Source organism: Rhinolophus sinicus, linkage group LG05, assembly GCF_036562045.2.
Source record: "Rhinolophus sinicus isolate RSC01 linkage group LG05, ASM3656204v1, whole genome shotgun sequence".
Taxonomy (NCBI): domain Eukaryota; kingdom Metazoa; phylum Chordata; class Mammalia; order Chiroptera; family Rhinolophidae; genus Rhinolophus; species Rhinolophus sinicus.
Window position 1 is genome coordinate 32491685 of NC_133755.1, and position 14635 is coordinate 32506319.

Below are 14635 nucleotides of genomic sequence, written 5' to 3' on the forward strand. Positions count from 1 at the left end.
TTAATTAAATGACTCAGATTCAGAGCAACAGTTGGGTAAAATTGGGTAAAATTTTTTTATTGGAAAACAAATATACAACTTGGAATGGATTTGAGGCAAATTGTGCCATAAGCAGATTTTAAGTGGCTAAACAAAGTTTAAAAAGCAAGTAACAATAAAAGAAAATGTTTCTGGCACAGGACCAGTAGTACAAAAAAATAGTGTACGAGTACCTGGATAATACACCCGTTTTGCAATAGTGCAACTTTTAAGTACATATTGTTGACTGTCCATAGTCCACGCAGAGTTACAACTCCACACTTCAACAACAACATGCTGACAGTTCCTAAAGAAAACTACTTAAAAAAAGGCATAACCCAGATGTTCCCTCATTTGACCGACTCCATCTAAGTTTAGATGTGCAGAAGGGCTTAGATATATCCAGAGGAAGCCACATGCAACATGTTACTTGATCAATTTTCTAAAATAAGGTTTCAGGACAATGACAGTAAGATAAGGGAAGAAAACATGGAGGAATGAAGTCCTAATTACTATACATGCATATTTTTTTTGACAGTAGGGGGAAACCTTTTACAGATAAGTTACAAACAAAGAAAAGGCAAATAAACAATTTTGTACAAGAAATTTAACACATTCTGTACAACGTCTTCACTTTGCTGTCATCATTTGTACAAACTCTGAAAAAGAAGTACACAAAAAGTAGTCAATGGCAAAAGACTGACAAAAACCAATCACATTTACTCAATCACTGAGCAACTACTATTCCTTCTTTCCTCAAAATGATCATAAAGCACAGAGGAAAGCTGGTCTACTGCCAAGGCTGGAACTTCATAAACCAAAATCACTAAGTAAACAAACCCAATTAATGCTTTAGATAGCTTTTATAAATAAAAAGCACTCTTGCTCTTATAGTTTAGTATTACAAATGATACTTTTGAATTTGAAGCATAAAATTTCAGACTAAAGCTAATTAGAGGAAGAGAATCCACCAAGGAAGAAAAGTCACCTTAATTTCATTTTAAGGGTCTTGAAATAAAATTTTGAAGCTTTTCAAATTTTTCCATAAATGTTATACAAAAATTGTTTTAGCAGTTTGGAGTATAGTGCTTCTCAAACTTTAGTGTGCATATGAAACCACCCACCAGCAATCCTGTTAAAAATGCAGGTCCTAGGTATAGGGATAGGACCTCAGAGTAAACAGATCTAAAAACTTCTCAGGTGAGTGATGTTAACTAGTCTGTTCACAACATTCTGCACAGCAAAAGGTTAGTAAATACAAACAACTGTTTTAGCATCTTCACGGGGTTGGGAGTGGCTTACTAATTTTAACCTATCAGATACTTAACAAGTACCTCTGAACTTACAGTCAAAGCATAGAATGAGGTGGTAAGAGACTGAAAGACTTACCTTCATAGTTTACTTGCCCATCACCATCAATATCTGCTTCCCTGATCATTTCATCAACCTCTTCATCTGTTAACTTCTCTCCAAGGTTTGTCATCACGTGGCGAAGCTCTGCTGCACTAATATAGCCATTGCCATCCTAGGAAAAAAGTCAGTAGAATGTGTGAAATTAGAGTTGGAATGGAAGTTTAAGTTTACTAAATTTCACATTAGAGAGAAAAATATACTTTAGAAATCTGTATTTCTTAGTTCCAAAGTCGAGTGATATCTCCTTGCCACAAGATTAATGCAATACACGTTGCTAGGAAATCTGAGCTTGCACTGAATTCTTAAAAAGCTTTTGCTTAATAATGAATTATGTTGGTAAGTTATCAGAAAAACAAGTCTTCAAAGAATAAGAGTTCCTGATATCTTCATTTCATCCATTTTCATCAAATTAAAACTTAACAAATCAGTCCTTGAAAACCTACCTTATCAAACACACGGAATGCTTCTCTAATTTCTTCTTCACTGTCTGTGTCTTTCATTTTTCTTGCCATCATTGTCAGAAATTCCGGGAAGTCAATTGTGCCATTACCTGAAATGGTTTGTTTAATTGAAACATCACAACAGAATTTAAATGCCACTTTTTCAACTTCCCCTTTCCCAAACCTCCAAATTAAAGACTTACCATCAGCATCCACTTCATTTATCATGTCCTGTAACTCTGCTTCTGTGGGATTCTGCCCAAGAGACCTCATTACAGTTCCCAATTCCTTTGTTGTTATAGTTCCATCACCATCCTTGTCAAATAGTGAAAAAGCTTCTTTGAATTCTGTTTGAGAGACCACAATCCAAATGCATAGGTTAACAATAAAAAATAACCTCCTAAATGAAATGTATTAATCAACTCTTAAAAGATATACCGGGGGTGCCAAAAAATGTATACATGTGACTTGTATTCATCTGTTATTGGTATATATTGAGTATTACCATTTTAATAGTTTTTCCCTTGTGTATACATTTTTTGGCACCCTGTGTATGTGAAGATAGCAACTGAAATGAGATTTTGATTCCTGAAGGATTAGGTGGGAGAGCCTGGTGATATTTCAAACATCTTTAGCTAATCATACCAGCATATGCTCGTATTGATCTACCAGGGAGATTTTTCACCTATTATCTTACAGGGAATTCAAATATCTAGACCAGATAAAAATCAAACTATTCTGGGTTTAAAGAGAAAAAGAATCCAAGTCCCAAATGACTGGTTCTCTGTTTTCTGTTAAAGCTGATCTGTGGAACACAATTCAAAATTACAGATCTAACCTACACTTAGAAAAATAAGACCACTGGTAACCAAAAACATATTTCTATAGAGCAACTATACTATTTGTACTATGGTTAGCGTACAAACGTTAAGTCCTTGTCAAAAATTAAGTCTGTCTCATCACTCACTAAATTAAAAACAAAAAAAACTTTAAACTTCAAACAATATGCTATTGGCTAGTTTTCTTTTCTGGAAGACAGAGGAGACTATCACCAAATAATCTATAATGATGTTAGCAATGGGATGATCAAGGTATGAATGACCATTTTTAGCTGTATTATTGAGAACAAACATAATTTAGACCTTTCTTTAGATAAGAAAATCCCAAACTTGCAATAGAGTAAAATATATTATTGCCAAAGATCTTTAAGATCTTATGAAATTATGTTGCTTTTATTTCACCACTAGATGACATGGAAAGCTGTTGGAGTGGTGGTCCACAACACCTGGCTGTACCATTTATTGTACAGAAAAACTAAAGCAGAGATTAAATTTGGTAGTGCAAGGTCATATAAATGTGCTAATGAGAAACCTAGTAATTTCTGTATCAGCAAGCCAATACAAAAGCGGTTCCAAAGTTCACAGGGCCATAAGCTCCTGTAACATACCTAGAACATTTGAAACTATATACTTGACACGTTTAAGAAGTAGTGTGCCTCCTCTTACAGTCCAAGTCTCTTCATTTCCTGCCTGTCTATCCTTGCTCCAATTCATATACCTCCCAGTTTTATTTCATCATAATCTCTTCTCTGGATTCAACCACTCTTATGATTTTGTCATTAAATATTTCATTATCTTCATGTCTCTTAGCATACATCTAAATTCAAACCTCAGTTATATTTTCCTTTAAGTGCCTGTCCTTTATCTCCCCCCAAATTCTGGCAGGCACCATTAGTCATATCCATTTCTTCTCTATCAATCGACTGTTAAAATTGCTTCTAGCTCCAACACATCAGCTGAAAATGGATAGGTTCATCAATGACTTAGGTACCCAATCCAGCAAGTAGGTTTCAGTATGTGAGGTCACACAGCATAGAAACGAAAATCTGACTTTGGAACAGGACTGCCTGGGTTAAAAATCCCAGCTCTGCTACTTACTTATCCCATCTATGTAACCTGGGCAAATTATTACTAAACCTTTTTTCTACCTCAGCTTCCTTTTTTGTTATGGGAATATCCATCTACTTCCCAACATGTAAAGCACTTAGAACTATGTCTGACAATTAAGTACTTAATAAATGTTTAGAAAAATATGATCTCATTTTCCTGCAGTATCCAAGATGACACTAAAAACCCCCTCAAACCTCTTTTGGCTTCCACAACAGTACCTTAATTTACTGTCCTACCTCACAATGCCAAATGTTTTTGCTCCTACTTGTCTCTTACAAGATGTAACCAACTCTCTTACCCTTTCTTCTTTCCTTGGCTATTTCATCTATGCCCACTTATAATGAAGACGTCTTATCTTTGGTATAACTAGTCTCAATAACACCTTTATTTCTAACTTCCTACAGGACATTTCCCCTGGCTGACCTCAAGCAAGACTTATGAAAACGAATTCTATACTCCCCAGGTACCCTAGGGAGACAAGCAAAACTCACTTGACTCCTGCCCCCTGAAGTCTGTGTAATCCTGCTGAACTCTATGTAAATACTGCCGGATTCGTTTCCCATCCCTACAACCAATCATTTGGTTCATGGCCCCATCATCTTTGCCTGGACAATTACAACGCCCTCTTAACTGGGTTATTTAAAATTACCCCCACAACTACTTGGGTTCTATTTACCTTCTTGGATCACCATGTTAACTTTCTTCTGTTTAAAATCTTTGAATTGCTTAGCTTTAGATATTACTGACTAGTTGCAGTTTGCTGCATTCATTAATAAGTAAATAGTTCCATTTCGTTTAAATGTTTTCAGAGGAACTGACTTGATACCAGAAGCTCAGTACCAAATTACTCAATGATTTTATGAAAATAGTATATATGTAGTACTAACCTAGATCAACCCAATGACAAAATTTGATGAAGACATTTATGTCTTAGGGTTTTATTTTTTTTACAGGATATAGAAATGTCTAGAAATATACCAACTATTAGGGTTTGAATACATAGCATCTATCACCTAGTAACAGGATACAAGAAAATTAAAGCACTTAAGAGATTTATATTTGTTTACGTTACATTCTCTGCTGTAATGCTTAGCTACAGGCATTGTATCATTTAACACCACCATTATATTATGTGCAAAATTCCCAATGTGGTATAATCATTTTACTATATGATTTGACTTAAAGCCAAATTATGAAAGATACACGGTGTCAATTGATATGTGTGTTCTAAGTTTCAGCAAGTTTTAAAATCTAGTAGCTCTTAAAATGTTTGCTGGAATAAATGAAAAGCAGAAAATAAAACTATATGTTGTAACTATAATTTATACATACAAAGAAGGAACAAATGAAAATATTTTAAAGGTCAAGTTTTATTTCAAATTTCTCTATATTTTTCCACTTAAGAGCTAGAAATACCTGTAAAAATTCCCTGAAATGAGAATAAACTCAAAAGTACAACTTAAACTCGCCTGCATTTACTGCGTACCACCTGTACTTCAGAATTAGTATAATCTTCATTTATAGAAACATGTCATCCTAAAACAGTAATTTCCAGGAATGACTTGAAATATAAAATCCAAGAGCCAAAAATCTAAATACGCAATAAGAAAAACAACAGGTCCTGAATGTCACAAAACAGCTATCTTCAACATAACTGATAGGACCTCCCAAAATTCATTCTAGTTATGCCTAAGTTAAGTTTTATTTGTTCATTAGCAATCCCAAGACCCTTTCTGTTTATCACATAAATTTATAATTTTATTAAATTGGTTGTCATAAAAACAATTACAACAAAAGAAAAATCAAATGTCTGCTTATCAACTTCTAGGTATTTAGAAAACTGAACTTAATAATCCCTTGAAGGTCATATATGAGACCTTTGTTGGCACTATGAAACTGCTGCTATAAACTCAGTAAGGTTAATTTTTTTTTTTAATCAAGTAAGTTTAATCCCTACAATGGACCTTGAAAGTTTAATGAAGGTTTAGGCTCAAGTTTCTTTAAAAAAGAAAAATTCTTATACGTTTGTTTTTTCTATTGTCCTCTAAATGTCAGACAACAAATAACATCATGGCAGAGTCAAACAAAATTAACTTGTTAGTGATGTCACACCAGACTGTTCCGGATTGCTCTTTAAGATGAGGTAATGTAAACAATTCTAAACATCAAGCATGCTTTTTCCTAGACCAAGTTATCTGCTGTTAGAATTTCTACATAAATCTGAAGTAGTAATAATTACTGTAGGGAAAAAAATAGCTTTAAAAGCACCTTAGTATATTCAATGTTGTGTTACATGTATGAGGCTTGTTAAGAACAAGTCGGTCTTAGACTCTGAGACGTTACTGGTCACCAGTGACTACAATTCACCCACCAGATAAAGAAAAAATCTGCCTTTACCTCAAAGGTAGACACTGAAACATACCAAATTTAGGAAGGGACTTTGGGAGGCAGAATAATTATTGGGATTGTATAGGTAGTGTTCCAGAACATTTTTTTGTCACACATTTTTGAAAATGAAACTTATTCATGTAAGAAGTATTTATTCAGTCCTTATTACGTGGTAGGCACTGGGAACACAAGAAGTGACAGAGGTCCCTGACCTCACAGGGTTTTTATTTTAGTAGCATAAAAGCTTTGGTTTCTCTAACCTAAGTGTTCACTAAAGCCTGAGGTCCAAGTAATATCTTTTTTTGAAAAGCCCAGGAAAGGGCAGGGTAGGGAGAGAAACTAGAATGTATTTTTTCCCACTCCTATTGGAAATTTAATTGTATGATGGAAGTCAATGAAATGACAGAATTTATCTTAAAGACAGTGTGTTTCAATGAACTACAGCTATTCTTTATAAAAATGCTGTATAAGTCATTGAAGATTGATTCTCTTGTAGTTCACAAACTATTTTTTAAAGAATTGTGTGTGTTTTGGGAAGGCAATAAGGAGCATCAACTCTGTGACAGGCACTTTGAGTAATACTCTGCCTTATAAAGTGAACATTCTATGCTGTGTATAGTAGGCACCATTACCTGAGAGAGAATACCAAGAAATGAAAGGCAGAGAGGAAGGCCAGATGTATTAGAGAATATAAGAGTTTAAGACTGGAAATATTAGATAGCCCAAGTCAGTTCCTGAAGACATTATATAAAAACTATTTTACAATAATTTACATTTCATTGATACATTTAAAATAGTATAAACGAACAAAGAAATTATTTCCCAAGTTCTACTTGATTACTTTTAACACACTCAATATAGCTATTTACCAACCACAGAAAGCAAATCTCAGGTTTAAGCCAAATTCACACAGTAAGTTGTAAAAATAAAACCTGCTCAAATTTGGTCCTTTAATTAAATGCTAATAGCTTTTTACTTTATACAGTCCTATCAAATAATATTTATCATGAACGTTTGAGACTAATGATTTCTGCTCCTCCAAATTTGTGTTTATGAGGTGTGTGGAGGGGCTTACTTTAAATGGGCAATATAACTGCGTTCCAACCAGGCTTCTCAGTTTTCTCTAGCATTAAAAAAAAATTGCTATAGTGTTTTCGAATACTTCAAACTCCTTGCCTACCAAAATTCTGGCAGTTAAAAGTGCTTGATGCTTGTGTTAACAAAAGCCTCTAATGAAAGTAATGGAGTTTGAAAGCCATTTCAATACTGCATTTTAAAAAAAACCTTGAACAAGTTTCCCCAACATTATGATGTTAACCAGCCATCTCAAAAGTATAGAATAAAATTGAAAGTACTAATGTTTAATGGTATGGCATAAAGACAACGTGACATCAGGTTTTATGTAACAATTTAACATTTCCATAGCAAAACCAAAGGAAACAAGATTTAAGCTCATTTCAATAGCTCTCACTGCTTTGTAAGACAAAATTACTACCATCTGTCAAATAGAATGCTAATTTTTGGACCTCGGTTTTTCACTGGAGAAATGGTTATTCCCTGACTATGTATGCAATTCTAAGGTTAAAATATTAGCTAACTTTAAACTGGGGTAAATCCAACGTTTATTTTCTGATTCCACATTTAACTATTAGTTACTACTTGACACTCTTTGTGGAGACTGATTTGTTTGGAGTTGCAGTGTTAAAAACTGCCCAGAATTCGTGTTTTAGAGTAAGATAATCGTCAACAAAAACAAAACAAAGACCACCACCAGGATCCCAAGTATATCCACACAGCCTAAAAACATAGGTCTTTAATTACAGTTAGTTCCACACATCTTTCAGAGATGTGAAAGACAAGTTTACCCTCTCACTTGCCAAAGCAGGTTCAATTACTGTATTACATTACACCCGTTTGTTATCATCTACTACATATATCAAAGTCAATTCTTTCATGCAAGTATCTTATTTTGAGGTTGGCTATTCAATTTATAATAAAATCCAATGGGCACAATCAGGCAAAGAATTTCTCACCTGCAATCTGCTCTTCAGTCAGTTGGTCAGCCTACAAAGAGATCAGAGATAGGTAAGTACTTGAAAGGATGTAGATTAGCAGTTACAGAAACAAGTTTTAAAACTTTCAAGGTTCAGCAGGTACCATAAACTTCATTTAGTTCAACATTCCTTAGTTATCAGCAACAAGCACACAGATGGGTAGAAAATGCACACATCTGGTTTATCTTCAAAGCAAGCTGTCTTGATCCCAAGTTTAAGATACGAAGATAGTTCAAAATATGTTTGAAAGTCTAAATTTTACACAAATTTAAAAAAGGCAAATCTGGCATACTAAAAAGTTTTATTGGAATTATTCTAAAATAAGGATAGAATCTAGTTTCCTTTTTCAAAGTTAGCATACCTAAAACTTAAGCTTACCCCCTCCCTTGGTAGATAAAATCATTACCAGAAAACTCCACTGAACCAAAAATAATGTCCAAGGGACTATATTCAAAATTCCCCTATAAATGATTAAACACATCATTTGGACATGTAATTTTCCAACCCCCCTCACATTACTAAGCAAAATTCGTATCTATTAAAAAGATTAAAATTCAAGATATCATGGTCTGGGCAACATGAAAGCTATCAGTTTTTACTCCTCCTCACCTGCCAGGCAACTGCAGAGAATGCAGAATTATGAACATTTGAACTATCTTATTTACCTGATACCGTGTTTCCCCAAAAATAAGACCTAGCCGGACAATCATATAAGACCACGTTTTACATTAATTTTTGCTCCAAAAGACACATTACAACTGATTGTCCGGCTAGGTCTATTTTCGGGGAAACACGGTAGTATTAAGTCCAGCCACTCATTTTCTCTTGACTTTTGAAATCCCAAAGTGAGCCTAAGGTTTGTGATGTCTAAAACCCATTATAGGTATATGTTGTTCTTATTATTCAGTCTTCATAGTAACCCTATTAGATAGACGTATAGACGTATTATTATCACCTATCTTACAAATGGGGAAAGAGGCTCAGCTTCAATTTCAGGGAGTGGAGAGAGTACAAAATTAGTTAACTAGTAGTCACGATTAAACAACACTAATTACTGTAAGTTTGAAATTCAGAGCGCCATAATGTATAAAGATATTTGCAAAAAGCTCCTTATTCTTCATGTGACCTTCATTTTTGGACATTTCACTGCTTATTAGTATATATACCCATAAAGCAGCTACTTATGTGGTTCTGGGAGGCACTGACAAAGAAGTAGCCTTCTATCTAATATTCCTACCTACACAAAGTAAAACATACTATGATTAATCCATTCATTTTTTGGTATGAAAAGAAGAAACACTGCCTGGTTTTGTTCTTTTTAAATGAACACACTCCTGAAAAGGGTAACACCTTAATGTAGAATAGCATCACATTTTCTACAGGGGACAGCACGAGACAATTTGAGAAACCAAGAAAGCTTTCTCTGCTCAACAATTCTGATTTCACCTCAATGCAAACTCAACTTGCTTCTATTTAAAAAAGGAAAAAAAGCCTAAGGCCTGGTAACTTAAAACTGAAGTGCCAATAATTAAGTTAAAATGCACAAGTTTATAGAATAATTATCTGTAGCAAGATTTGGTATAAAATCATAGATTGCTTTCCCTAGGAATAAGATTTTTAAAATCCAGAGTTGATGTTTACTTTGTTAGAGGCTATGGTGGTTTATTTCTAGTCTAAGTCCATTTTGCAGGACTTCTGAAAAAGGGTATCATGGTGGCATGGTGAAGGAAGAAGCATGGTGTTCATGAGTCATAACCACGAGTCATAACCACGCTCGTATCCCAGCTCTGCAATTAAACAGCTGTGTGACCTTGGTCACATCACTCCACCTCTCATAGTGGACTTCATCTGTAACACAGCATTCATATCTACCTTACAGGGTTATTGTGCAGAGCAAATGCGAAGCTATGCAAAGGGCTAGCCCAAAGAGTTCAGTGATAATCATTTCATACAATAAACTAACCAAAGAACCTTAAACATCAACCTAACTAGTTCAACTTCCACACAGAAGATAAACGTGCATGGCATTATCAAGCCTTTTACAACAAAGCCATCATGTTTTATGTTAACTTTAAGCTGACAAAATGTACTTCCACAAAGTGAAACCACCAGGTGCAGCCCAGGGAAAGATGTGAAAGGTAAAATCAATTTAGAACTAACAACGTTAAACTAAGTGTGTACAAGGCACTGCAGCATGCGTGAGAGCTGAAGGTTTGATGGCTATGTGCAGAAAAGGTGACTGCGTTTGTTCTCACAACATGGTGGGTGGGGGGAAGATCTGGGGAAAGCTCATTTATATGAAAGCTGAGAAACAAGGATGTTAGAAATAAAACGTAAATTTTTCAATTTTGCTTGGAAAGTTTAATTTTAATGACCTCACATCATCTTGTCCAGCTCCCTACCTCAAGGCAAATGCAGTCTCAGAAAAGATCACAAATGAGCTTCAAGGAAGAAACTAAGCACACAAGAGACTAAGTTACTCACACAAGCGCTCCATGATTTTGCTTGGCATGTTTCAAGAAACTTAAGAAGTTTTTTGTACTTACTAATCCAGAGTTCCAGGTTTTAAAATAAACTTTACCAACAACATTCAGATTAAAGCCTACTAAAAGCAGGAACACAAGACTCCCTAGAACTTAATTTGTAAGCCTTGTCCAACTACACCAAAGAAATTTGGTTCTTACTTGTCTATGGTGAATGCTATTTTCTTACTACTTAGAAGAACTAGGGGACGGCCGGATGGCTCAGCTGGTTCAAGTGTGAGCTCAGAACAACAGGGTTGCCGGTTCTATTCCCACAAGAGCCAGTGAGCTGCACCCTCCACTAGGTTGAATGACGACTTAGAGCTAATTGGGCCTGGAGAAACACTGTTCCCCAATAAAATTTTTTTTAAAAAACGAGAAGAATTATACCTTTGGGAAAACTCAGGCTCATTAACATGTTTATCTTAATAAAGTGAAGGGTAATTCACTGCAAAGATGACTGGCTCCTTCTTTTATTTCTACAATTGATATAATTCTTCCTACCGCTCAAAAGCTTCCAGGCATTAGTATACTTTCAGGTTCCCACCCAGACCTACTGAACTAGAATCTGCATTTTGGAAAACTACAGATGATTTGTAAACATTGAGAAACACTAATCTAGGCTATGTGTGACCTAAAGTAAATGCATTTATGTACCTGTATTAAATATTTCCTAAATTGCATTCAAAAGTAGGTATGGATACTTCTGAAGTTCATCTAGTGAAAAGGTGGTATACAAATAATGCAAAACTTTGATCTTAATGTAAGAATCCATAGGCTTGAAATGGAACGCAAACTTCTATCCTTCACTCCTTCCTGATTCTTCCAAGTGCTACTTCCATACAACAAAGGCTTCCTAAAGTAAATTTTTCTACAATTTCAGAAATCAAGGTATTTGTTTTACCTGTATCAAAAGCAGTCTCTATTTCAGTGAAGTTAAAACACACGTACTTTAATTCTGATAGAACAGCATTTACTATATATAAACATCTTGGACCAAAAGAAAAACCACTGTAAGAAACTTCATAAAAATTAGGACCTTTACCAAAAGGTCTAATTTGATCATTCTAGCTGAATCTAGAACTTTCTGTATTTTAATAGATCCATAGTGAATGTCCTCAAACAGAAACAGACCTTGCAGTTTGATGTAACTTATTACTCAAGCTACAAAATCTTCACATTTTCTATTTAATTACCCAGCCTTTTCTTAAAGCAATCCCCTTTTAATGAGCATGTATTGACTACATGTAAACCCAAGAGCTATGTGAGCAATCTTATTGTATTTCAATATAAACTTTTTATTCTTTAACTTGAGAGTTCTAATTTTCAATTTCCAAGTCTTATAATTATTAAGTCACATTAAGACAACTTCCAAATTAATTAACGATGACTGTCAACTTAACAAACCGAAAAATCCCAAAGCATCAATGATGCAAATAACTACAAAAGCCTATCACTGGCCAAGAACCACCAAAGCAGATACAAAACTCCAAGCATCACCAAGAAAACCTAATTCGAGTTCTTGATTCGATTACAACAGACATAGGGAAAAAACCCTGACCCTTCATTTAAGAATCTTTGAAATTTTCCTTCACAATTTAGAACTTAGAATTACACGCCTATAATGTAGCTTCACCTGTGAGTAAATTCGAACATATTCAAGTTCAGAATAAAATAATTTATCAGGATGGAACTAGTGCATCAAACTTAAATGAACACTAGTTTTAACCAAGGTGAACTCCTCTTTCCACACCCATACAGGCTGCAAGTTTCAGTTGGCAAGGATTTCCAACTCCTGCTTAAGATGTCACCTTGCCTCCTGGACACACCCATTGTCGTAAACACTTGGCAAAAGGAACCACAAAATAACTATTGCAAATTACCGCCCTCCGTAGATTTTTTTTTTTTTTTTCAGGAATGAACAGGAGTTCCGGTCTCAAGTGACAGGAAAATGTTTCTTTTTTAATTCCCTGCCCCGCAAAATACTCTATCCCTACAGTATTTGAATACCATTACTGTACAAATGAATTGAACTACACTTTAAGATGATCTGGCAATTTGTCTAGGAAATACGAGTCATTTCCAAGGGGACTGGTGCGTGGGCAATGCTGTGCGGTCGCGGTTGCTTGACATTAGGCGTGCAGGTGAGTACTCAAAAACAGGACATATTCAATGGCCCTTTTCAAAGGCATCCTTCAAGTTGTTACATGAAGTAAGACCGACTTTCACAACAGAACGGCAGTCACTCCGGAGCTTGCTTTCCATAGGTGGACAGGAAACGCCTTTCAGACCCTTAACTGGAGCCGATGGCTTTCTCTCACAAGATGCGTACTGAGGGGACGCGCCTGACTTCAGGTACAAAGCCATTTAAAAAAAAATTTTTTTTTTTTTTTTAATGTCCAGCCTGGGTGGTGGGAAAAGGCCCCAGCACCCAGAAAGAAGGAGCAAGATCGGCACTCACCGAGCTTCCTTCTCACCACCGGAGAGGGAGGGGAAGCTGCAGAGGCCCCCCTCCCCCACCCACTCCCTACAGGCCAGCCCCGCAGCGCCGCGGCCGCCAGGACCTCCGCAGCCCTGCAGGTGCCAGCGCAGCAGCTGGGGCGCGAGCCGAGCGGGCGGCGGCTCCAGCCCCGCCGCCCCGCCCCCCGGCCGCTCCCCGCGCCGCGCGGGCTCTGCCCACACAGCGCGCCGCGCCCGTTCGCTCGCCCCCCGGCCCCCCCGGCACGCGGGAGCTGCAGGCTAACGGCGGCGCCGGCTCCTAGCCGGGCCTCGCGCGCTCCCTCCCGCCCCCTCCGCGCATGCCGGCCACAAGCGGACAAAGACGCTTCCTGGCGCCCCCACTAGCCGTCCGTCCGTTGGGCTTTTGAATCCGGTCCCCGAGCAGATCTTCAGAGATGCCCGACCCAACGCTTTGGCGCTACCGCTCCCCCCACCCTGCGCCCTTCCACTCTCTCGCCTCCCCCATGTGCTGGGCTGCTCCCCCACCCCGGATTCATCCTCATCCAGCCAAGCCCCTGAGGAGCTTACGGCCTCGGGGGCAGTGCGCCTGGCCCCCAATATCCTAAGGGACACCATCCTAAAGAGCATGGGGGTGGGGGAACACCTGCGACACAACCGCCGCGGACGCCCCCAGCCTCTTTCGCGCCATCCCTCAGGCGAAGACCACTCCTGCAAGGTTTAAGGGAGGTGAGTTCCCTTTCTTTAGTCAATTAGCTTCAGCTTCTTTCCCCCAAAGGCCCAGCACCGGCAGCTTAGCGACGAACTCACCATGCTGCAAGCGCTACCGGTCTCCGAGACGTGACCACACAACCACTCAGCTCGCTCGCTCCACTCGGACTAATTCTCCCCCTCCGCCCCCAGCGCCTCATAAACACCTCCCTCTGCTAGATCCATCCGCCGCATGCCGAATAACGGAACATCACAAACGAGTCCCGGCCATCCCCCTTCCCTCAAACTCTTCTCGAGACCCCTTTATCCACAGTTATTTGGTCGACGATGCGAGAGATAAAGGGAAGTGGGAGAATGGATGACGTAAGTGGGTTTCACCCCCCAGCGAGCCGTTAAAAAGGCCGGTGGAGTCGAGCCTGAGGGGCTCTACTTTGCGGCGCGGAGGAGCATGTCGTAGCGACGTGTGCCTATAGTCATTGAGCAGGCCTCTTATTGGCTGGTTCGTACCTGCAATGCGTCACTTGGGCTCGCAGCAGCCGCCGCCGCCGCCGCTGGGACGCGGTGCGGCTTGTGCCGTTGGTGCTTTGGCCGCGGTGTCCTGGCAACTGCGCCAGGCAGCAAAGTTGGTTGTGTTGCGCTTGGCTGGAGAATCTTCCTCCACCCATTCTTCCCTGCCACACTCA

General features: G+C 38.1%; 1 protein-coding gene across 1 annotated transcript; it reads right to left on the reverse strand.

Moving 5' to 3' along the window:
• Positions 1-31: 31 nt before the first annotated feature.
• Positions 32-14266, reverse strand: CALM2 (calmodulin 2). Its single transcript, XM_019748634.2, has 6 exons — positions 14052-14266; positions 8242-8272; positions 2075-2218; positions 1875-1981; positions 1408-1543; positions 32-677 (listed from the first exon to the last, which is right to left on the reverse strand). The coding sequence occupies exons 1-6, from the start codon at positions 14052-14054 to the stop codon at positions 649-651; spliced, it is 450 nt and encodes a 149-aa protein (XP_019604193.1). The 5' UTR covers positions 14055-14266; the 3' UTR covers positions 32-648.
• Positions 14267-14635: the final 369 nt, after the last annotated feature.